This window comes from Melanostigma gelatinosum, assembly GCF_949748355.1.
Source record: "Melanostigma gelatinosum genome assembly, chromosome: 8".
In the NCBI taxonomy this organism is placed as follows: Eukaryota; Metazoa; Chordata; class Actinopteri; order Perciformes; family Zoarcidae; genus Melanostigma; species Melanostigma gelatinosum.
The window spans coordinates 12284285-12308966 of record NC_136641.1 but is presented as its reverse complement, the minus strand read 5'-3'; the positions used below and the strand labels follow the sequence as shown (position 1 = coordinate 12308966).

General features: G+C 42.3%; 1 protein-coding gene across 3 annotated transcripts in view; it reads left to right on the top strand.

Annotated features, from left to right (window-relative positions):
- Positions 1–24682, top strand: part of LOC306780397 (TOX high mobility group box family member 2-like) — a 71003-nt gene that overhangs the window by 12826 nt on the left and 33495 nt on the right. For 2 of the 3 annotated variants that reach the window (XM_079272763.1, XM_079272762.1), the window contains exons 2-3: positions 14678–14770; positions 23257–23316. In XM_079272763.1, coding sequence (XP_079128889.1) covers positions 14678–14770; positions 23257–23316 — 153 coding nt within the window. The remainder of the gene's footprint in view (positions 1–14677; positions 14771–23256; positions 23317–24682) is intronic. The other variant, XM_079272764.1, reaches the window with a different exon arrangement.

The window sequence follows — 24682 nt, the reverse complement described above, 5'->3', positions numbered from 1 at the left end:
TTCACACAGCAAATGTGCTTTAGTGTATTTGCAATAGGGATGTTTACCTTTGGTTATTACCGGTGACATATTGCTTTTGCCATGTTGTTCCAAGTGCATTCTGAGTATTATTGCACTCCATTAGGACTGTGGTTTTAATGACACAATCAGCTTGTCCAATGACATGTTACACAAGCAACAACTGTGGCAGCAAAAAGATATTAAAAAACAACGACCCTGAAGATGACTACATGAGTGTTTCAAACACTTTGGTGACTTCACTGTAATTTTTCTACCTTATCGCTTTTGAGTGGAGTTTGCTTTTGCAACTGACTCAAGGCCCTTCCTCTTATTGTTTCAATATGTCAGAGCATTGTTTGAATGAGGTCACCCATTACCGATCTGGCCTGGGGCCAGCTTGACTTCAGCTGATTTAATTGAATCTACGACATGAGTCAAATTCAAACAAGCAGAGACTGCTTTGCCATGACAGCCTCATTACTCCACATTAAGAACTCATTTCACAATGCATTGTGACTTTGGGCTTGACAAATGGTGAAAAGGGATGAAATCAAATAAGTGAGTTCATTTTGGAAGGCTACTCTTGAAATGCTCCGGCTGAAAACACTCCCAAGTGCGGTACATTATGTTACAGGAGAGCCAAAAAATAGTCTTTCTGCTATTTTGTATCAGTTAATGTGAATGCCTTCTGGGTTAGAGTGTTCCCATGTTTGCTGTCTGCAGTAATGGAATGACATTCAATGCCATTTTCCCTTGTAAATGGGATTTTTGTCAAAGCGTTATGAATCCAACCTGCCTTGTCGCTCAAGCCACAGACAGCGCTGAGAGCGGAGAAAACATGCCAATGAAACCTTTCACTGCAGACTTTACTGTTAGCTGTAATAATAACGCCTTTATCACATCGACGGCACAACAAACAAGGAAGGCTTTCTTGTGCCAGACCGCAAGAAGTGATATCGGGCATTATAATGTCTGATATTATGTATGTCACGCATACTCGACATTCATAGCATCCCAGCTGTGTGTGCAAGCTGAATTTCAGCATTTCGTCAGCTCCGACCTCGACTAAATTTCTCAATTAAGCACGCATTCTTTGAGAGCCACTGGCAACTCGGCCAGAGCTTTCGGGAGTAAAAAGGAACATACAGCGAGGCTCAACGTGCCAGGGCCTACCTCCACAATAGGGAAGGAAATGTTGAGGCCGCGAGTGCTGCGGAGTGGAGATATGGCAGTGTTTGCTTAGGGCTAGGTATCGGGCACAAAAACAAACATGGCCGCCCTTAATGAGCCTGTTTGCCTGCCAAAGGTAAAGACAGCTGTTGTCTCTCGCCACAATGGAGCAGGCTGCAGAGCCACGGAGCACAGAGGAGCACTCTGCGTCTCCATAGTAACGCTCACCTTGTGTGTACTCAAGGGGGAACTTATTAAGTCCTCTTTACAGATAATTACTGAGTAAAAATCGTGAGGCCATACAGCACTTTCATAAGGTCTGACTGTGGAAAAAAGAGAAAAACGTTTATTCAGTATTAAGTAAGTCTTGTCTTTAGAGCGCTAAACATGATGTTTGAGGAGCCGTGCTTACTTCTTTTGCATCTGTCTCTTGCCACAGGAGATAAATCTCTTCAAAATCTCTTCTGGTAAATAAAAACCGGCTTCTCAAAAGGACCCTGATGCACAGGAATATAGGCAGAGTGGGGTGTAGTGAAACCTGAAAAAGCACTTTTCTCCTGTATGAGAAAATGAATACATCTGAGCTGTGCCTGTCCGACTGAATCAGCACTGACAGCTTGCTGCACTCCAAGGCTAATTTTAGAGTAAAAACATGAGTGAGATGACTGCACAAGCATTTTGTTGAGAGGAGAGCAGCCAGTAAGAAACTGCAAACATTAAAGGGCCAACCGTCAATTGCATCAGGGTGGCTTCTGTTGAAACAAAGCCCTCTGCAGCCCCCACCGCTTTCCTGCCATTGTTTACAGTACATTTTGAGCTATTAAATGGATGACATATTTTTCCATTATTATACTGGCTTTGTTCTGACAAAAGGACTGAGAATGTCACAGATATAGTTAATATTGTATGGATGAGTATGCTGTTGACTGGAGGATAGACAATAACTGAGAAACACCTCACTTGATTGTAAAAAGAAAACACAAAGACATTTACGCTGAATGAAAGAAGCGTGTTTGTTGTTCAGTCCAGAGCGACGGATGAATTTGAGTGTGAGAAAGTGAGCCATTTTGGATCATACAAAGATTGCTTTAACTCTATTTCTTCAGTGTTTGATTGGTTAAGATTGACTTTACCACTTATGTGTCTTAACTTTGACACCAAAACAATGAAAGACTGGAAATCAGGCTCTTGAATTTGGAATTAACCGTTCCACATAATTTATGCAAGTCTTAGATTATGTTTGAAGAAGATCATGAGAATCTTACTCAAACAAAAAAAAGCTTGTGGGATTTATTCTTTTTTTTTTAATCAAATTTTTGACAGCATTCACTTTACACTTTTTTTAAATCATCTTGTGAGGGAAAGCATTAACATAACAATTTGATTGTGGTTTTCAGATTACTGTCACTGTGGTGCTGTAAAAGCTCAATGCACATTTCCTGTTTGACTATTTGAAAGAAATGACACATAACTTAACCGCTGCATTGCTGTGACCGGGTTCAAAATGCCCCATACCACATATTAGACAACAAAGTTATTTGCAAATGGTGATTGGCGATATGACTGGTTGGCATTATCCGTCCTACATCTTTGCATCACTGTAACACCACATCTTGCATGTGACTGCTCCTCTTTGTTATTGCTGCTGAGGTAGCAGTCTGGGGGTACAATTGGTTGTTTTTCCTGCTGTGCAAGGAAGCATTGGGATGTTTTTATCTTCTTTGTCACCCTAGAATTAATTAAATCACGACAATAGACAGTCCAGGAATAGATGTGTGAAATTGAGTTTTATGTATACAAACATTTCCGTGGCAGAGATGAAGTTTGTTGTTAACTGCAAAAGTAAAATCTTAGCTGTAGCTGCGAGCTTATCTAAGTGCCTGCTGAGCTTGTGAAGTCAAAAGTCATGTTGATCTATTTATTTTAATGGTAGAATTGCTTTATTTGATAAATTAAGATTTCCTACTTTGTTGTTCAGTTTTACGAGTTGCATACATTTACAACAGTAGCTTGATTTCACTTATACATTGAGATTTGAACATGCTACAAAGAAATGCCAGTGTGACTAAACCTAAAACCATTTCCAGTTCATCAACCATTATGACAAATGGTCATTTATGCAGTTCATTTTGCAGGTGTGCAAGTTTTTACATCTGCTATTTTCACCCACAACATCATCATCTTTTTTGCCAGAGTCATTTGGCTGCATGTCTCCCAGGCTGTAATCGGTCACCACTTCCCCTATTTGTTTGCAGCAGTGTCTTTCAATTAAACAGCAGGGTCAGTTTCTTCAGAGATTTTGTTTTCAAGTGTCTCCCCACAGAGGGAGCAGAGGAAATGGCTGAACACATCAGACACATTCGTCTTCTCTGCTTAGTTACCTTGCAGGGGGAAGATGGTGATACCCATTTCCTCCGTCTAATGTGTTTGCTTTACACCCCATACCCAGTGTCAACATGCAGCTTCTTGACAGTCATTTTTCATTTGGAGCAAATCGCTAGACTGAGTAAGCCAGGGCATTGCACTGTTTTTGCTTTTTTACCATTTTTTCATCAGTTGGTTGTTATACATGTGGCAAACTTCTATAATGCTTAAGGTTAAAAGTACACTAGTCAGAGATTATTACTGAATAGCTTTGGCTGGTTGTTGATTAAGAATAAAAAGCCAATTATCATAATAGGATATGTGACATAATGACATAATTAAATGAGTGTGACAGACACACAATAGGCCTGCTCTGTCATCGCCTTAGCCCAGCTCGCTTATTAGAATTAATCTGGTCGAATTAAAAATGCAAATGGCTCAAAGTAATCGACGGAGTTTACATGTTTTTTTTTATAACATTTAGCTGATTTAATTACATGGAAAATGAAGTGGTGGGATGTGCGATTGAATTATTATATATATATTTTTTGGTGTTCACCTTCCTGTCAGTTGCCTCAGAGAGATGAATATTCTCTCATGCCAGGAAGAGAAGGTAATGAGATTAGTGCTCTCCTTCCCTCTCTTCCTCTCTCCATCTCTGCCTTTCAGAGGCTGATGGTTTGGTTCGTCGACCCAAAAAGAGTTGTTTTATTGTTATCACTGAAAACATTTTATCTGTATTGCATGGGCTGAGAGCTTCACAAAATTGAAAGAGTTTCCTCCTACAATGTATGATTTTAAAAGACCACTATATGATTTATAGCAGGAAAGAAAAAAAACATACTGTGATTCATCCTGTTGTTGTTTTTCATACTCAAACAGACATGTACAGTGCAGGATCAGAGGTCTTAACAGACAGATTAAATTATCTAAAGTGTAATGACATGCTGCTGTATAGCCTGCAGCAAATCCTCAATGTACACGACATGGGTTGACATTTTTCACTTTAACTGCAGAAAGGTGTTTCTCGCTTGACAGAAATCTTGTCACATTAAAAGGTACCGAATATTTGTCTGTAAATTTCTGCAAAATTAAATAAACAAAACATGCTCAAATGTGTATGTGCTAGATGCTGCAAGTTTAAGATTAAAATACAAAACAAATGTCTCTTAAATCAGTCATCTCCTTTTCTCCAGCCATTCAGTACAGCACACACAATGACCTGTTTGAGTGAGCCCAGCCAGTTCCTGTTTTCAGCCTTCATGCCATCAAAGGTTTCAGACTATATTCAGACTGTGTGCACCTTGTACTGCAAGCTAAAAGTGCAGATTGATAGTTTTGCTTACTTGAAACATGCTTGGTTTTTTTTGCACCTTTCAGCCGTGGTCGTAAAATCTCGCTAGCATGCGGTGGACATCCTGTGGGGGAGGAAATTGATAAGGCTTGGTTTGTTTGTTCTAGAGGAGACATGCATTGTTTAGTTTGCATGCATTTTTTAGTTTTTTTACATTTCTGACTTATCTTTTTATTGGTGTATTAAAATGTTTAATGGCTGCGATGACTTTACAGCTTTACGTGGTTTGTGTGCGAGTAATTGCAGAACTGCGGCAGTGTATGGTTGAACTGCACAATATATCGCCATTTCCTTCGGGACCGAGTTCGTGCAAAGCATACACTATAAAACGCAGATCGGCAGAGATCTTTTCCAGACGTGGTTTGTGTGCGAGTAGTTGCAGAATTGCGGCAGTGTATGGTTGATTGAGTACAGCGTAATGTAAATCTCCTTTACTTTTGCCTTTGTGTTTTTCATGTGAAGCACTTTGAATTACCTTGTTGTTGAAATGTGCTATACAAATAAACTTGCCTAGCCTTGCCTTGCCTTACAGCTGTTTCAAAATAGTTTTATGTGAGCCTGTATTTCCCCAATCATAAAAGGTCTACAATGGGCAAGAAAAGTCATTTGGAAGTGACAGAACCTTTTTAAATTTGATTTACGTGAATGGGCCAGATGTTCTGTTTTGATTTCGATGCGCTGGTTTCAATGCCTCCGTTACACCATTTCCCACCCACCTAGCTTTACATCACCATCAGCTGTGCAGTTATTCAATGTGTAGTACAGAGATGTCAACGTCAAGCTACAAAGGGTAGGGTTTTTATTTAAAGACCATTTATTTTTCAGCAGGAAAAAGACTTACCGACACAAAAGTTTGTGTTGACAGGACAGGATCAATTCCAACTGTGTGTCCGTACATCAGCTCAATGTGTTGAAATGGCAAGAATGCTATCGATCTGTGTGCATTAGTGCTCTACAGTAACATAAGCAATGAGTGGCAGAACAAAAGAGGCACTGTGTGTCGTGCTGGAGGAGAGGTGAAGTACAACGAGGACAGTTAACTTCATGCAGTCTTTTGGCATTTCATTGTTTATCATTTTAAGTCCCAACTTATATTTGTCTTTCATGAAAGTATTTTACTCTCTTGTACATCTGGAACAGATTTGAGATAGTTTGAAATATATAGGGCTATGTCTAATATGCTGTTTTGCCCTGCAGGGAAAGAATTTATTGAAGTATATTGTGTTAAAGTGCTGCAAAAAATATGATATGGCTTGACTTTAAAAAGCTAAGAAGGCCATCAAAGCCTGCTGTAATGGAGGTCAGGCAAGACAGTTACATCCTTGAAGTCAAGTTGCCCATTTGTATCTTCATGAGCTGCCCTCACTTACAACTGGCTCGTCAGATGAGGCTGGAAAGCATACATCCTGCACTGATATCCCCCTTCTTCCAACTCATACTTTCCCTCAAGGGACAAAACACAATTACTCCATTGTGCCACACAGTACAGTATGTCACATTCTGCACATTTCAGCTAGAGAAAAGATGCAGTGTTGTGTCGGGGCATATGGCATCACGATGAATATGCTCTAGAGGACGGAGGGGGGGGGGGGGGGGGGGTTACTGTCAGGGCACAAATTGAATGAACTTTAGCGTAGTGATTGGATTAGTAGTGTAAACAAAGTGTTATTTCTGTAAATATCCGAATCCCAGGGGCCTGGATTAAAGGCGAGCAAGCAGAAGAAAATGAACAACGAAAAGTTTCCAATCGGCCCAATATTTCCGCTTTAGTATGTTAATGTGTCTAACATACGATGTAGGGGAATTACAAGATGTAAAAAGAAAGAAAAGATGTCAAGGCCACACTACCTTAGATTTGGAGACAAACGTCTTTGACCACATCTGAGAGAGAGACAGTTACAGTGTCGGGGCCTTTTCAGCAACTGCACTGTTCAACCGTACACACTGATGACAGGAAACATGGTGGTGACAAGGAAAACCCTGAGATGACACACGGAGGGGTGAAAATGGGCGTTTTGGCCCGAGAGTCAGCAAGTAAGAGGGAGGAGAAGAATCAAAAACAAGCTGAACATTGGTGGACAGTTTCTTGTGAGGGGACTTTCTTCTGCAGGCCCAAGATATGAAACTTCACTCTTAATGTTCCCAACTTCTTCAGATTAATCTCATTTTTGCTTGTTGGTTTTGTGAGAGGGCGACAGCGGCAGAATAAAAATAAACTGTTTTTTTAATAACAAAGAAACCGTCGTTACAGTCTGCACCTCCTACACCTTCACAGTTAGAAAAGCTGCCCACTTTAATCCATTACCACCTTAAATGTGTTACACATCTCACTTCTCACAGTGCCGGTAATATTCCCTCTCAATGCTGACCGAGGAAAACCCCAATTTGTTGTTGGTGTGAAGGGTGATCACAGCTTGTCTAAGCCAGTCACTCAATGCTGGTTAAGAGCATGCTGCGGCTTCTTGTATCGAACGCTATCATAGGCTCCCTCCAGCAGACGGCTATAGAAGCGGATACATGACTTCCTGAACCCGAAGATGCTTAAACATGACCGTGAAGTATAAGCCACATGCAGTTTCACATAAGGTCACCAAACTGCACAAACACTTACTATGGCATGGAAACAACCCCATTAGCTTCATTTCACTAGCTTAGGCCCCACCTCGGCCGGAGCGAGCCTTCGTCGGTTGTTTGGAGTGTTGAGGAATGGTTGATGGAGATTTGGCCTGGTCCGGTTTGGGGGAGGCTTAGCTGCGGATCCACTGCGGCTCCCGGGCCTTGCAGATCCCCGATCTCCATGGGATAAGAGCATGATGACTATGGGGGGAGATAACCATTAACAAGAGGGAGGGAGGGTGGGGTGCAGAAAACTCGAGTGTGCCGAGGCTTAGAGTGGGTAGGTATTTATAGGAGCGTGGCCGGAAGTGGGCGAGTGGCTGAGGAGTGGTCCTGCTCCTGAAATTCAACTAAGTTTTATCTCCAAATAATGTCCAACAGTGGATCCCAAACTAGGGGACCATAGACTGTATATAAGAAGTGGACGTAGTCACCGTGGACCCATTGGTTTGTGGATCGCTGTTCTGAAGCCTCGAGTTTGATCTTTTGGATACAATTAACTGTCATGAACTGAAAACACACTGTCAACGGGTTAAAGTTACGAGATGAAAACACAGACACCAGACAACGCCGTGGTAGTGACCTGTCAATCACAAGGTAGCTACGGCCTGAAGAATACCTTGTTCTATCGTCTATTTTACTCTAAATGGGACCATAATTAATTAAATGAACATCATGTTGGATTGAAGAAGACTTTAAACTAGCAATTGAGACCATTAACTCCGACAATGTTTACTGAGGTAATAAATCAAGTGAGAAGTAAAGTCGTTTTCTCAAAGACTTCTATACAATCAGACTTCTTTTTGCAACCAGAGGAGTCGCCCCCTGGCCATGAGAACGAATATAAGTTTAAGACACTTCCCTAATGGCTTCACTTGTCAGAACCGGAGATTGCCGTCTGGTGGAGACCCAGTTGATCTTAAGATGTATTTGATGGGTCAAAAAGTGATGAATGGAATCGGAACATAAAAAGAACATTGTTCAGTTAGAGACAAAGATACATTTTCTGACTTTTGCTCTTTTTTCTCGCAAATGATAGGATCGGTGTGTCTTAACAGTCAGGCACCCATATGAACATTGTTAGTAGCTTATTGTGTATTGAACTCCTGGTTTTGTGTGAACAGATACAACCCAGTATGTACCCATCTGGTACAAATAGTTAAATAACTCATATTCAGTATCCTGTGTCATACACCAGGGTTATGTCTGACACATGTTTAAACGGCAGTGAAGCCAGCCTTTTCTAACCAGACCACCATGCCAACGGTCAAGCTGTAACACCCAGTTAGAGTCCGCTTTTGGCCCTAGAGGAATGAAAAACGATGTGTCCCCTCAATGCCTGCCCCTCCTCTGCATATCTGCTCATTCATCTGGGCCGCTCATTAAAGGGTAATTACCTGTAATTAGTGATTCATGTCGCTTTAATGAAGATGTTGGAAGCCGTTGGAGCCAGAAGGGTTGGCCTTAATTCTGAGTGATGTTCAAGATTAGCGGCAGACAGGAATTCAATAAACACAGACAGATTAATGAAATATTAGCATTTTGCGGGTGCCATAGGTGGCTTGTATATTGTTTTTATTTCACATTCATTTTCAATTTTATTGCCGTCAACACCCGGCTCTGGAGGGCAAGTATCGGAGCAGGCTAATGGGCGCGATGATGATGAAGCCGTGTGTGTTTAAGTAAGTCTGTGGTGCTTTCGCGGGCAAGTGTAATGCTCTAATGTGTGCTGTGCTGAGTTTGTGTGCGTGTGTGTGTGTGTGTGTGTGTGTGTGTGTGTGTTCCCTGGCGGCGTGGTGAGTGTTTAATCTGGCCCAGTGGCGTGCCGTTGGCCCGGCTAATCACAGTGTGTCTGTAGGAGTGCGCTGAGCCAGGGGAGCACGCCGTCGCTAACAGCGCCTGACAGACTCATTAGAGAGACCTGGCACTGAGCTTGCAAGGCACACACACACACACACACACGAAGAGAAAGATACACACTGAAACACTTTGAAACACACACGGTGGGAAATGCACTCAGGCTCAACTGTGCAGACATTGGGATAAATTCACACACTCACACGCCTCCTTTTCTCTTTTTTTTGGACGTTCTTTCTCACGCACACACACTCATTCATATAATCATTCATAGATGAGTGTCTGCTGTTTTGCCCTCCCTTTCTCACACACGTACAAACACACACACGCTCAGTGCTCCACGTGTGAGAACAAGGCAGGCGGTGACCCCTCGCAGTCGCAGCCCAAACACAGACAAGAGCCGAGAGAGCATCTGGGAAAAAGAGGAGGGAGGGAGGATGGAGGGTGGGAGAAAACGAGAGGAGGCAAAGAAGAGGAGTGGAGAGAAGGAAAAGCGTCTGACGCAGCAACGTTTTCTGCCATTCAAATGGTGTGTTTAGACAGGCGTGGGACATTTTCAAAGGCTAATTATCTGCAGTCAGGAGCTCACCTGCACCCAGTTGAGAACTTAAGAGTGTAAAAAACAGCACGTTAGCAATGTATCGAATCTAGACTGTATTTACAGCTACTGTGAAGTGTGACAAGCTTTTTGTCAAAGCGTGATAATTAAAGTGAAAAACTATTAATATTTCAGGATCAGGTAGAATGGCATTTAGCAAAGTTCGACAAACTATTCTGACAAACTACTTAAGGCTTGCTTGGGTTGCTCTCACAGCGAGGTTAACTGCTGCTCGGCTGCAGCAGTGCCAAGTGGAAACATTAGGGTCGGCTGAATAACAGGTGAATGCAAAGCAGGTCAATACGTAATCAAGTGTGGGCCTGCCAGCTGTTCACTCCCTCTGCTCTGCCACCGCACAATGGTGACACACGCACACACACGCCCACGCACACAAACACATCATGTGTGCGTCATGCTTTGCACACAAGAAATAGCAGTTACAAGGAGTAAACAAGGAGACATCTACTGTTTTGTATGTATTTCTCTTATTTAATTTCTATTCAGTGAAGAATTTAGTAAACTGTTGCATATTTACACATCCAGAAGACATGGAGCAACGTTAACATTCATTTGAAGTTGTGTCCTTTTAGCTCTGTGTTGCTCTCACAGAGAGGGAAGTTGGAACACAATGTTGGTTTTGCTCTTTTCATTGAAATAGATCAGACTTATCCTCTAATACTCTAACACTTGAAAACAAAACACTTACATGAATAATGAAAATACAAGAAGATCCTTCTCTCTTTCTCTCTTGCTCTCTGTCTTTCTCTTTCTCTCTCTCTTTCTCTCTCTCTCTCACCAGAGTACAATAGCTGTTTTTCTCTCTTCTCTCCCCCATTCTCTCTCTCACTCTTCTGCAGCACAAGGCTGTGACATTGAGGGAATGTGATGTGATGTATTGTAGTGAATAATGTATTCTGTGAGGATTGTACAGAGTGCGTAGAGCAGATGGCAGCAGGTTGATCTCAATGTGTGTGTGTGTGTGTGTGTGTGTGTGTGTGTGTGTGTGTTTTATGATGACAGTGTGTGTATATGTGTGACGTGCGTATGAGCGTGTGTGTGCGTGTGTGTGTGCGTGCTCACCCAGAATGGGGGAGGGGATGCAAGCGAAGAGGGGAGGGAGGGAGAGTGGGGGTTGGTGTGTATGTGTGTCTATGTGAGCCTCCTTTGTGAGATAAAACATGCAAATGGTGGATTATTTTAATGCAGTTTTTTCTTGAGCCCTGAGCCTTAATCCCTAAAGCAGTTGAAATGAAAATAGTATATGTTTTCTTTCAAACTCTCTCCCTCCCTCCCTGTTTTTTTATTCCCTGATAGGAATTTACAACCACCAGCTGTCTAGGAACGGGATCCTTTGCGCTTACATTTCTCTCTGGTGTAGTTACAGCCAAAGACTGATGATTACAGCCGGGTAGCATGGAATTGACAAGCGCTATTCAGGCCTGAACTGGTCTGTTACGCAGTGGGAGATCATCGTTGGGTTTCTGATTGAATGGTGATAACAGTATAGATCGTAGAAATAGAGCCAAATGCTCAGTTTGTTTCTTTGAGTGGACTGCAGATATGAAATACGCGCATTTATAAACACTTGCACATGTGCAAGCACGCTGGTTGTAAAAAACAAACAAATGAGAAACAGAATCGCAGAACTACAGCACTTGTATTACATTGCGCTTTGTATCTGCACATATCTATGGTTTATCTATAGCTTATAATGTGTCTGAACAATACAGAATGTCTCAATCATCATCTCAACGAACCAGCTTTTTCTCATGCGTTCACATGAGTGTGTGGAAAGATCTTATTTCACATGTGAAATGTCAAAAGAAAACACGATTATGTCGGTGAAATTGTTTATGAAATAAAAACATATTGTGAAGTACAGAGAACAAGAGTTTGTCTGGGTTTTCACTTCTGGAAGGGATGCATAAGAGCATAATAAGCAGTGGAAAAGCACACAATCACATAGATACACACACTTTTCCCCAGTATGAAGACGTCCCCTATAGATGAAGCTAACAGATGGCAAAATCTATTTACATTCACTTAGGGTTATGCGTTTAAATACTGAAGGTTATTCTACAGTTTCCTGCACTTAGCAGAGATAATAAAAAATGTAAACTGTAGGCGACTGCAGGGTTGCACTGTTTGTGTTTGATGGCTTAATCATTTGCACACCTCATGCCACACTTATATTGTGTTCCTTTATATGCTGTTACTTGTTATGCCCGTCCTTTTCCTACCTGTTGGGAGCTGGAGATGTGAAGCCCCACTCTCTGCTCTCAGGCTGCCTCCGGCCCCTGAAGGCTCATCAGCGATGTGGCAGCAACACGATATTCAAGGTGGCAAGTTGGGCTGCAAAGTGCAAAACCTGGTGGATACCTGGCACCTGGCCTGCATTACTGCTGTGTTACTGAGGCAAGACACCACAACAACAGCACACGTCCTTTTATTGAGTCCTCCCACACCACAGATGCAAAAACAGAGGGAAAGACCGGAACCTCGCTGAAAACTTTTGATCAATTAATCATTACAAGAGTTGCTGTGCATGTGAGGATTGTCTTGAAATATCAAGGCTGAAACAGAGCGTACGAAACAGTACGGAGAGGAAAGCTTGTACATTATTGTCTCTTTCATATTGGGGACAGTGAGCATAATTGAGTAAATGTATTTAAGTATTTGAGCGAGCTGATTCAGCCTCTCTGGGATGGTTGATATTGTACTTAGGAAGAATATTACCCTAGGCAATTCATTAGTAGTGAATAATTGAGAGGCTCGGATAGTGCTAAGGTGAAACGCCTGTTATTATTTTATGGAGTTTGTGTTCTAAGGGCTCTTCAGTTTAAGAATATTAAAAATGCACAAGCCTTCCCACAAATTACTCACTGGAAAGATTCACAATGGGCGCTAATGACTAATCGTCCATCTTCCATTGTTTTCAAGCTCTTTAGAAGTGCTTTGCTGCCTATTATCAATTCTATTTCTACTTCTGGTAATGTTCTCTTATGTGATGAAGGGTGATATTTTATCCTCATGGTTTTTACATGTTGTATTTGTTTCATGTCAGACAATTAAGGCACATCAGCTATTGCAGTAGGATACCCTCCATTGACATTTTATTGAAAATAAATTAAATATCTCCAACTTATTGAAAGCTTGTAGCTCAGATGCTCAAGGCGGGGGTGTCAAGATTGTGATGGAGCTCTTAACCAGGCGGGTAGTAGGTCAGTATGGAGTTATATGAATAAGGGCTTGTATTACACATCAATTAAACGCCAGCAGTCCTCTGTGTTCAGTCCATCTGTTTGTTCAACCTCAGATATGCTCATGCAAATGTCGGTTTTTTTTTACATTTACTTGAACTCAACTAAGTTTTTATCTACTAAAAGGTTTACTAACGCTTTCCTTTGAACCCCGATGCAGTTTTACTTCTCTGCCACTTTAATTCACTTCTCTGCATGCTTCAACTCAGATGAAAATTGTCACCTTTACTTGTTGGTTTTCCGGTGATGAAACGTAAAGGCCACTGAGGTTTTATTTAACATCTTGCACACCCACACGCCACGTGACAACCAAGAAATGGGGGTGCATCTGAGGGTCTGATTGGTTGTTCACAGCACTGCATGCAATATAACAGCATGATATGTTTAGCTCGGTCTGTGGTCTAGGTGCAAGAGCTGTTTGTTCTTTACAGGTCAACTGTTGTGTATCATTGCCGATAGTGTTTCGTAAGAAGCTGACACTTGCAGTTGGACTGTTTTTTGGATGTTTTTTTTAGCCATCCTAACAGCGCGACATCCATCTGACTCCATTTGTCCAAAGTGAAATGTTGAATGTATTGACATTGGTCCCCAGAGGATGAATCCTAATGATGTTGGTTATTCCCTCACTTATCACCAGTGCCACCAGCAGGTCAAAAGTTACACTTTAGTTGTAACCTAATGGGGAAATTTCAGCCGGACTCATTATACAAAATATTCCAAAAACGGTAGTGTTCACAGGATGAATCCGTTTCATTTGGATAACAACTTGGCACAGCCCACTTTTAAACCCACACATTTTTTCAACCATTCAACAATTTTGTTGCAAATGCTTTTGTTGCTCATTTTCTAATGAGCATTTGAGCCTCATTGGGCCACTAGTGTGACTTTAGTTCACTTTTTTATGCGCTTTTGATAATATGAACGGATGTTTGCAGGTCATATTGATAATCTCGGTTGTATTGGATTACCAATTATCAAAGTACATGCGGTGTAAATCCACTCGTTGCTTCATGATACTCTGAAAGTCTCCAGATCCTTGGCTCAGCGCCAGCGTTCAGCCCCACTGTTTTGTAGGGGGTTTGTGTATATGCTTGTCAGTGTGTGCAAGAGAGTAGGGAGGTGGGCATGGGGAGGAGGCGTGTTCGGGGTGGAGGGGTTGTCAGCTCATTAACCTCCATTCTTCCCCTTGCATGGCGCTGCGTAGAGTCACAGTGTAGGTCTCATGTCATTTCTCCTCCCCCTGTACACGTGTGCTGGGCATGTTGGGCAGAGCAGAGCAACTGTAGAAAGGGAAAAGGAGAGAAAGGTTCACCAGGGAAGGGGGGGCGGGGGGGTCTTGACATGTTCCTTTACAAATGCCCTGCTTGTATCTTGCAAACTAAAAACTAAAGCCCCGCCGTCTCGTTTCCTTCCCCACTTTTGTCTTCTCTTTCTCTCCCTGCCGTCTCTCTCTCTCAGGCCCGGTACACTGTGGGTGAACGAGGGGTTAGGCTCCACACTGCCCACCCTCCAGGCATCAATCCAGCTAGGAAAAGACTGTCCACTGCTGTGGTGAGATACAGTAGCCAAGCCCCCACTTTCTGATTTCTGTTTGTCAGCCAATTGATTTGGAAAGGTCTACTTCAAGCTACTGACCTGCGCCCGGTGGTATTTTGGAGGCTCTAAACTGAGGATATCTAGAGTTGTGATGAAATTTCTCTTCATGGAGAGACTTATTTACTGAAAGACATGAAAACCCCTTTAAGAACACGTCCATTATTTCCACATACATGAGTGAATACATTAAAAAACCTCATTATTTTATACTCTCCACCACACAATGCTAATATTGCATATATATTTGCATTCACAAACAAGCCCACTTACTGGAATTGACAGATGATGTCAGTAATTATGTTTCTTAATTGCGGCAACATAAGTGTGAAAACCCGCAAAGGTGCAAAATACGCCCCTGTAGTTGTTAAAGTCACAGTCGGGTGTGTGCCTCCATAGAAACAAGTGAAGTCTGAAGCTGAAAGCACCAGTGACATCTTTACCAGCTTTTTACTTAATGATTAATAAATTCCTGTAATACAGAATTGAATTATTTGACTGAGAAGTTGTAAGTATCGTGCCAAAAAATGAAACACATGGCAGACTTCCTGAATATCTATCAGAATCATATGCTGCACAGTTACTTCCTGTGCATTTCAAATCTTTTGTTGAAACTACACTGATCGTCTGTTGGACTGTCTGATATTGTTGGTAATATTATAGCACACTTCCCTGTTTAGTAAACTGTAAAACTGTTCAGTGTGTTTATATTAATTCATGTATTACAGGTTCTATAATTATTTGGTGTTTGAAAGTGAACATGCCACAGTACAATTGCAACACTTCCTTCCCACCTTCTATAACTATATGTCTTATGCTGCATGTTAAAGTCCATGCCGCCATGTTGGTGTTTGTAAGAGACCCAGTCCAACACACAGAACACGGACACCTATAGCAATAAACTGATGTGTTTCCTATGCGCACAATGCTTTATTTTACTTACTGCCAGTCAAACGTCAGCCTTTTTTCTTCTTCTTCTTCTCCCTTTGCACTTTTACACCATTCTTTGCAGAGGCAAGAGAGCAGTAGATTGCAATAAGATAACCAATTATATGTTAGAGGAAACCAGACTTTTTTTCCCCCCTGCTGCAGTTATCTGATGCTGCGGTGAACAGAGGCAGAAGGCTGGGGTAATGTGACATTCACTCAGCCCTTTATCTTCTCTCATAGCTGTTTACCCCAGTCAGTTAAAAGTGGCTTGTGCTCTGCATCCGCTCGTGCTGCCAGAGAAACCTTAGCAACATCAACTCACGTAGAGACTTGCTCTTACTGTACGGACACACATATTGTAAACACAGACACACAAACCTGCACCTTCTCACCTCAGACGGTGTGACTTGACTGTCAGGTAGACTGGTGGGATAATCACTTTCCGCCCATGTTGAGTTTGGTACTATACTGCACCTGCTGGGGCTATAGTTGCCAAATGTGATGCCACTGTACTGAGGCTAAGAAGGCGTTTCCCAGCACTGGTTAGCTGGCAGGCCGTTGAAGTCCACCACGGCAGGATGAGGGAGGCCGTGTGGGTAGCACTTTGGGCTGACACATTTTTTCTGTTCTACCTTTGCACATGCACTCGTGTGCAGACGTTCCCCCCCCCCCCCCCCCCCCCCATGCCATAGCGGTGCTTAATTTCATAGCTTGCTCCCTTTAGCTCTTTACTCTAGTTAGTGCACACACAGACTGATTGTAATGATGATACACAATCAAGCTATATGTTGACATATGTCGACCTCTTTGAGAGACAGCGCAGTCATGTTTTAGCCAACGAGTCCAACAGGTGGAACAGCTTTGACCTAAAGCTGCAGCCGGATAGATTTTACACAAAAGTAATGACAGGCACTGACCACCTTTTAAGTTAATATGGTATACAGTTGCATATTTACACATCAAGCTGGTATAGAACAGCAATAGCATTCATTTTGAGTTCTGTTTCTGGACACCTGATCTCCTTTTAGCTCTGTTTTTGTCTCCACCAACTCCTGAGGGAAAAATCTGTCTCTTTAGCAGATAAATACTCCACTATGTCCAACACTTCGTGGCTAACTCTGACAATTAGTGCTGGGTAGCGTACAGTCGGTTTATGAGCTTTTTCAACCGGGAGAATCATGTGCACCTAGTTTCTGTTCACAGCTAATATTGCAACTGCATACAACTTTGAGTGCCCAGTTATGGCTGCATGCTTAAGGACCTCTCATGGTTACGGTGACTGCCTGCTGAGTGCTAACTCCTCACTCACTACTACTCTTAACTGGCCCCTGGCTGGTAGGGGGCCGCTAGTGGTAACACAGCTGAGTGCATCAACGAACCCCAGCCGCTACCACGCGGCCAGAGGCACAGTGACACAGTGACATGTGTCTTGGACTGTGTGTTTGGCTAACAGCTGACAGTATGGATGGTGTGTTTGGCTAAGAGCTAACGGAACTACCAGTACACACACTGCTTAGTACCATGTTGCCATTCAGCCGCTGCTACACGGGCTTTGCTTTTAGATGGATTGTATAAAGTGTGTTATACGGCGACTTGTCCGCAATATTCAGGGCCTGTTTTTTTTCACTAACTAACCGTGAATCCGAGTTCATAGCGGAAACAAAACCTTATTTAGCACCACCCCACCTGGCCTCTCTCTACTCAAACACACACACACACACACACACACACACATACACACACACACACACACACACACACACACACACACACACACACACACACACACACACACAGCCTTTCTCCTCAATCTCCCCTTCCATCTCTGCTGTTGACTGTTACTTCTGTTTTGTGGTTGCTCCGGTGCAACAGAAAGTGGATGAATGAGCGCTTCAGCCTGCTGTTTTATTTTTACACATCACAAGGTATAGGTGAAGCCGGAAGCGGTTGGAACCTGTATCGTGTCTTTTGTGGAAACATTGTTTTTCTCTTTTTTCTTTTCCAAGCCGTTTCTGGCACTATGTGTCTGTTTGCGTCTGGAATGCTTTAAAGACTTAATCACAAAAAACAGAGCTGATGCTCATTAGCTCTGAACTGATCGCAACTTCACTGACAATAAAACTAAATATTTCTTTAGCAGAATCAGCTGGAGAGGTAAAGTAGACAGTCTGAGAGGAAATGCAACATGGCGGCGATTAACGTTTCCAATTCCTCTAACTGAATACTTTCTTGGATGGCACAAGGCCAGGAAATTCCAAACACAATTCCATCAAAATCCCTCCGAGAGAAAGGAGGAGCTGCTGCCTGTATCTTGTCGATATCTGATCATGCCGCTGACCGGAGCACAGTGTGTCCAGATAAACATAGCCTGGGTTTTGCATATGAAAATGAACCATGCAGCAGATAAAGGTGAGAGTACATAAGATGCTGGGCGTGGATGTGACCCCAGTGCTGCTGCAGAGTGTGCACAAGTACTGTAGTTTATGTGTGTGTGTGTGTGTGTGTGGGTGTGTGTGTGCAGGATCAAACTCTCACACCCAGGAAGAGGCCCCTGTTTCCCTTATCTAACGACAACAGAGCATGTGTCGCCATGGCCACAGGCTGCGCTTTTTATGGGCTTTGTGTGTGTGTGTGTGTGTGTCATTTTGCATGTGTGTGCGTGCGTGCGTGCTATGTTCATTGTTTGCCCATGTTCATTGTTTGCTTGGGGCGTGGTGCAACACCAGAACTGTTACTATAGTCTCTCCTCTCTCCCTCTTTCTCTCTCCTTTTGCCATGCAACTCTGAAATAAATAGCTTGCTTGCTTTCTTGCTTGCTTTCTTTCGTTCTTTCTTTCATCAGTTCTTTAGTTCTTTCTTTTGTTCGCTCATTCTTTCTTTCCGTTCTTTCTTTTCTTTCTGTCTTTCCATTCTGTCTCAGCCTCTTTGTCTTTCACTCTTCCTCTGTTGTTAAGTGTGTGTGTGTGTGTGTGTGTGTGCGTGTATTCATATTTGTGTGCATACAACTGTGTCTGTCTATCTCATCCTCTCGTCTGGCTTTGAACCATCAGTGGCAAGTTGGGCAACATCAAAATTCAGTGGCATATTGTCTCAGGTTGAGGTTTGTTAGGTCTCTCTCCTGCTGCTTAATTGAACAGAGGACCAGGGAGAGAGAGAGACGTAAAAAGAGAAATAAAGAGAAGAGGGGGAAGATGATGAAGAAGGGTGCTCAAACAGGCATACATATTGCATGAGCCCCCCACCACCACCACACCCCTTTCTTCACAGAATGGCTGTGTACTGTTCTGGGCTTATTAATTCCGCTCGGTGAGAGAATTATTTTTAGATACTTGGTGCACTGGCAAAGGCTTTTAAAGTCACAAGTATTACACATTCTGCTTATAGATTCCCTTTTAAATATATTGAAAAGTTCTAAAAGTTTTTTGTGGTGGTTCTCTAGTGCGATGCTGTATGTTTGTATTTGTTGCACTTTTACAGATGTTGCGATGGTCTACTTGAATGTTGATTGTGTAAAAGTATAATTCCTCTACTGTCATATCCTGTGTACCATGCACTGTAATACGGCATATGATAGGAAGGAAAGCCCAGTGGTGGAAGATGTAAGATCATTTACTAAAGTAACAGTAGAACAGGTACAATGTTAAAAAAATGTCTTAAGTAAGAGAATTAGCCTCTTTCAGAGTTATTTATATAATTGGATTAATAATATTGAGGCAGTAACTTGCCAAAGATTTTAAACTAGTTTGTTCTGCTCCCAATAAGCTAGGGATGGGCTAAATGCAGAGGACACATTTCGTATATGTGTAAATGTATATGACAATAAACTTAAAACTTAAACTTAACTTTGTGTATTGTTGAGTCGTTATATATATTTAACAACGCATAATATTTTACCAGCGATCACATGTCTTGTATGTAAAGTCTTAACCCGCAGTAAAGCAAGCACTACCTATAGAGCAAAAGAAGAAAGTTGCATAAAGTGCCTCAAATCTTTACTTTCCACTACTCACCAAGCCCTTTGAGACAAGCCTGTGATAAATAAACCTGAATTGTAGTTTTGTGTTGTCTTATTGTATAAAATAGTTGACTGTAGTATTTGTATATTTCAAATCATTAGGTCCAGTTGTGTAAACTATGGCAAATATTATTCTATTTTGCTTCCTAGATAATTGGTTTCCTGTCGATCAAAATATAGTTGTTTTTTTTTCATCATTGCAAGGTCATATTTTTCTCTCTGATGACTGGACAGTTGTGGCATTACACAGGCACACAGGCGGTTCATCTCCAGCCAACCCCATTCACAAACAGATGTTGCCTAGAAAGCTTTATGAGGAGCTTATTGAAATTGTCCATTAATCAACAACAATCTTCAGAGCAGTCTGTAATTTGGCCTCCAATCCTGCCATCAACTGTCTCACCAGTGTACTCAAAGATGAAAAGATCCCAGCATTGCATCGCACCATTAGCACTGTGTAAATATTACATGTTTTCCCTGGATATGCTAGTTAGCATTACTTCCTTGTGGCTTCATTATTTTTGAAACGCTCAGCTTTGTCGATGATTGCAAGGCATGACCTAGTTCTGGGAATCTCTCTCTCTCTCTCTCCCTGTCTCTCTCTTTCACTGTCTTCCCACTTTTCTTCCTCATTTACTCCTTCTCTATGTCTTTTTCATTCTCTCTCTGCTGCTCCACCTCATTTTCTTCTCACGCTGAATCTGTCTTCCTCTTTCTTTGTCATTTATTCATTGTCTTTCTCCATTCACTGCCTCAGCAGTGCCTTCATCCTTTTTTTTCTGTCTCTGTGACTCTCATCGTCCCTCTCTCTCGTGTGTGCATTCTTTATTTCTCAATTTGTCTGCCTTCCACAACCTATTATTTTCTCTATACTCACATCCCCCTCTCTGCCTCTCTGCCTCTCTATCCTTCTTCACCATGTTTTTATTCCTCTCTCCCAGCACCACGTGTGTCACGGAGGGAAACATCGCGAGCAGTGGTCCCTGCTGAACAATTACCATGCAAAGCAATCCAAATAGAGATGTTTGCCGAAAACAACATGTGTGTAATTACTGCTTAACGAGGCCCTTGTCTCAGGCAGAATGCCCAATTAGACTGCCGATGAGAAAGCGATGCCAAGGCCCACTGAAGAAACAGAGGAAAAGAGGGGGAAAGAGAGATGGAGATGTAGAAGGAAGTTGTAACACGGAGAGTGGAAAGAGAAAGATGGAGAGAAAAGAGCGAGAGGGGGGAAAACGAGAGAGAAAGGGAACAACAAAGAAAGAGAAGATGATTTCTGCAGTAAATGTTGAGTAATGGCTGAGCTGATAGCATTGAGCCGAGGATAAATTGGCATTTTAAGTGGGAGAGCGAGGCTGTGCAAAGGAGATCTATCGAGAGAGGAGCAGGGGGAAATAGCTTTACATTGCAATATATGGGCAGCCATGTTGAAGCACAAAATGGCTGACCTTTCCAGGCTGTCTCTGGCCTTTTTGGAGAACATTATTTTACAAACGTAATTTGAAAAAAGGGAAAATGAACATTGACTTCTATTGCTTCCGGTGGAGACTAAAGAAACAGCAATAAGGCTTTGCGTTGAAGAATTCAGTTTGAAAAAGAAGTTAAAATACAAGACCAGGCAGCGTTTTGTGGTTAAAAATGACTTTATTCACTGACTATGCTCTTTTCACCCGAGAGAATCTTATCCTAAATATGCTCTTAAAATGGCTTCACATCACAGTGACATCAAAGTGGATTTCAATGGAATGAAATTGCTCAGTTAGGCGAGGACAAGAGGCTTTCATGTGAGGAGCGAATAGTTTATTGCAGATATGACATCAAGGTCAACATCACTTTGGCCCTCTCAGTGAGCTAATGTTGCTTTTTACTGCAGTTTTGACAGATGCCGCCATGCTTCATTAAGCAAATTTGCCTCGGCAACTTCAGCAGGTAGCGTTGAACAATTAGCCAGGAGCATTCAGTTTCACTTGAAATAAACTTGTCGTTTTTTTTCTGCTATAGTGTCGGGCTTTTTGGATTAGTCATGTGAGGTGCGAATGAGGTTTAAATTCAGTGTTCAGTCTCAGTTTCATGTTTGCGTTTGTGGTTGAATGTAAATGTAATCATTAGAATAACCACGTGAATCCTCACAAGGGCTTCCATGATATGCATCGTTAACCAGCCATTGCCCTGAGGCAGGCGCTCATTTCCCCAGCCGTTCTCCTGCAGTAATGTACAGTAATTTCTCCTCGCCACTCTCATGCTCATTTAGCTACTTCGACTTGTTCCTGTCTACCAGTGTGGATATTAGATGTCACCCACAGGAATTCTGCCCATTTCCGTCCATTAGTCTACCTAGTTATTGTTTTGAAAAGGTATGTCTCGCGATCCAATTGCGTTCTTATCTGTCGTGTGTTTATCTTTGAAGCCTTCGGTCGCTTTCTCCATCGGCACAAAGTGGATCACCCCAAACAAAAAAGCCCCCCCCCCCCCCACCGTATCTTCACATCTGAGGAATTTGACGTGGAATGCTGTCCAGTTTGATCATGTTGTCTCTACTGTCTTTTCGTGAGTCTTTACATTGATATCACAAAGAATGACCTCAGCCAACCAACAGAAAAAGTAGGCTTTATTTGACACGTTTGGTTTTCTGTGTGTGTTTGTTTTCATGAACGTTATTATCCAGTCCAGTCAAGGTTTGTTCCATTTACTGCTAGCGTGGTATGAAAAAGCTTGATGCCTTTGAAAACCAAGGGCATTTCACAATACAGCTCTTCTTAACATGGTAACAGTTTCTCTGTCACCTTGACACAGGTTCAGTTGCGGAGCCACTTGTGTGGCAGAATCTAATTTTCTCTGTAGCTAAAAACAGAATCGGCATTGTCTTCTTTCCTTCATTCATAGCTTCGGCAAAGCTGATTCAAGCTGAGAAGTCTTCAGGCATTCAGCTCAGCAGCACAATATATCAGTAGAAATATGTTGCATGTAGCGCTCATCTGGTGACCTGGTGTTGTTTCGCAGAACCCCTCGGGGGTCAAGGGTCATTTGCCGTGTCAAACTGTGTTTTGGCACCTGCAGCAAGTGATCTTTCAATGCCTTGTTAGCTCGATTTGAAGACACAGCATGTTCCCACTGCGCGCGGCAAACACACACACACACACACACACACGCGTGTACTGGGTCTACGGTCTCAATGACACACACACCCTTTACTACTGTACGCTCTCTCAGTTTCATTCACACTCTCACATTCTCTCTCAGACACACAGCAGAGCCCACAGGGAGAAGCCCATCTCCCGTCATTGTGCTCATGTAGCCTAATTACCGGCCCGCTGACGAGCAGTAATTACCCACGCTGCCATGCCACCACGAGGTTTAACCAAAGTGACAAAGTCATTAGTCTCACACTTCAGGCCACCCGTAAAGAGCTTTTCCTCTTTGCACCACCTCCACGGCCCCCATTTCTCAAAAGCTTCTCTTGCACATCATGTTCATTTCGCCTTTCTGTTTCTTCCCACAGTTTGATGGTGACAACATGTACATGAATGACAATAACCAAGAGTTTCGGTCACCAAACCAGGTAAGACAGCCCATAATGTTTTTCTCTGAGCTCCACAGACTTGTACAAATAAATAACAGCAGCGCTGACGTATTATTAGCTTCCCTTTAGCAGCTGTCAGCATTTAACAAGAAGAGTTTATAGAATTATATGTTTTGGTAAGTCTTGGAAAATAATAAATGCTTGCCAGTTGAGGAGCTCATTAACTGATGATGGGGTTGGTTGTAAATTGAGACAGTGGTAAAACTAGAACATTTCTTATATTTTACTGGTTAATGCGAGTGGAAACCACTAACACAGTCGTTATTAACTGTTGTGGGTATAACATGTTCAATTGCATCTTCACGTTGACCTCTGGTGAACTGAAAACAGTGTAAATATGAAAACATATCTTGCTTTTAAATCCTTATTAGCCAAGTGTTAGTTTTTTTCTGGAGGATGATGATAACAGATTAGTATTTACAAAATGCAGTAATATTTTAATATGTATCATTTCTTCACTTCATATGTTTTCCTGTTCTCGGAATCTAATGAGTCTAATTGAGTTTTGTGACCACGGTGAATGTCGGCTGCATAACTCTTTTAGATAAACTAAAGTGACAACATCAACTGTACCAGGTGTCTGAAATGGATATAAAAAGATGCAATTTGTCAGATCATTTAATCTCTCAAGCTTCTCTAAAGGTCTTTATAACAACATTGTTAAGCTTTGAAATTGGAGCATCACTGTAAAAAAGGCGTCCTTGACTTTGACTCTCTCTCGCTAAGTAGGAAAAACACTTAATTCCTCGTAAGCCAAAGTATCCCTTTAATTCCACAAAACATGGACCGTATGATAGAGGATTTTATCCAAAGCACTTTAACATAACATACATCTATAACATCAGAGGGATTAAACAGTGACAGTCACTCTCAGTCACCAGCTCTAATATGTCACCATTCCCAGCTCCGTGAAGGACTTGGCCCAGTCCAACCCGTTCTCACTCCCAACACGTCAAGTAACACAGCGTGGTCAGTGCTCCTCGGCGTCTGATGCGACGAAGCCTAAATGTCCATTGAAAACAGCAGTTCATTTTGAAAAGACACTTTGCATGTGTGTATGATGACACGGCAAAGCTAACGCTCGAGGGGTCATTGTTTGAGGATTAGGATCACCGACCAAGTTACGCTATTTGACGTATTGGTGTCATAATTATGTTGCCCAGTCAGGAGCTGCACAGTCCCAGTCACACAGTCAGCGAGTTAGACAAGCGCGGCACTGAGTGCTCCCAGCTGGTAGATGGGAACACATGGCCGGACATATGGCAGAATTTGCAGCTCCAGAATTTGTTGATCCAGCAGTGAGGCCTTCATGTTCTGACAAAACAAGACGAGGTGGAGGCTCCTC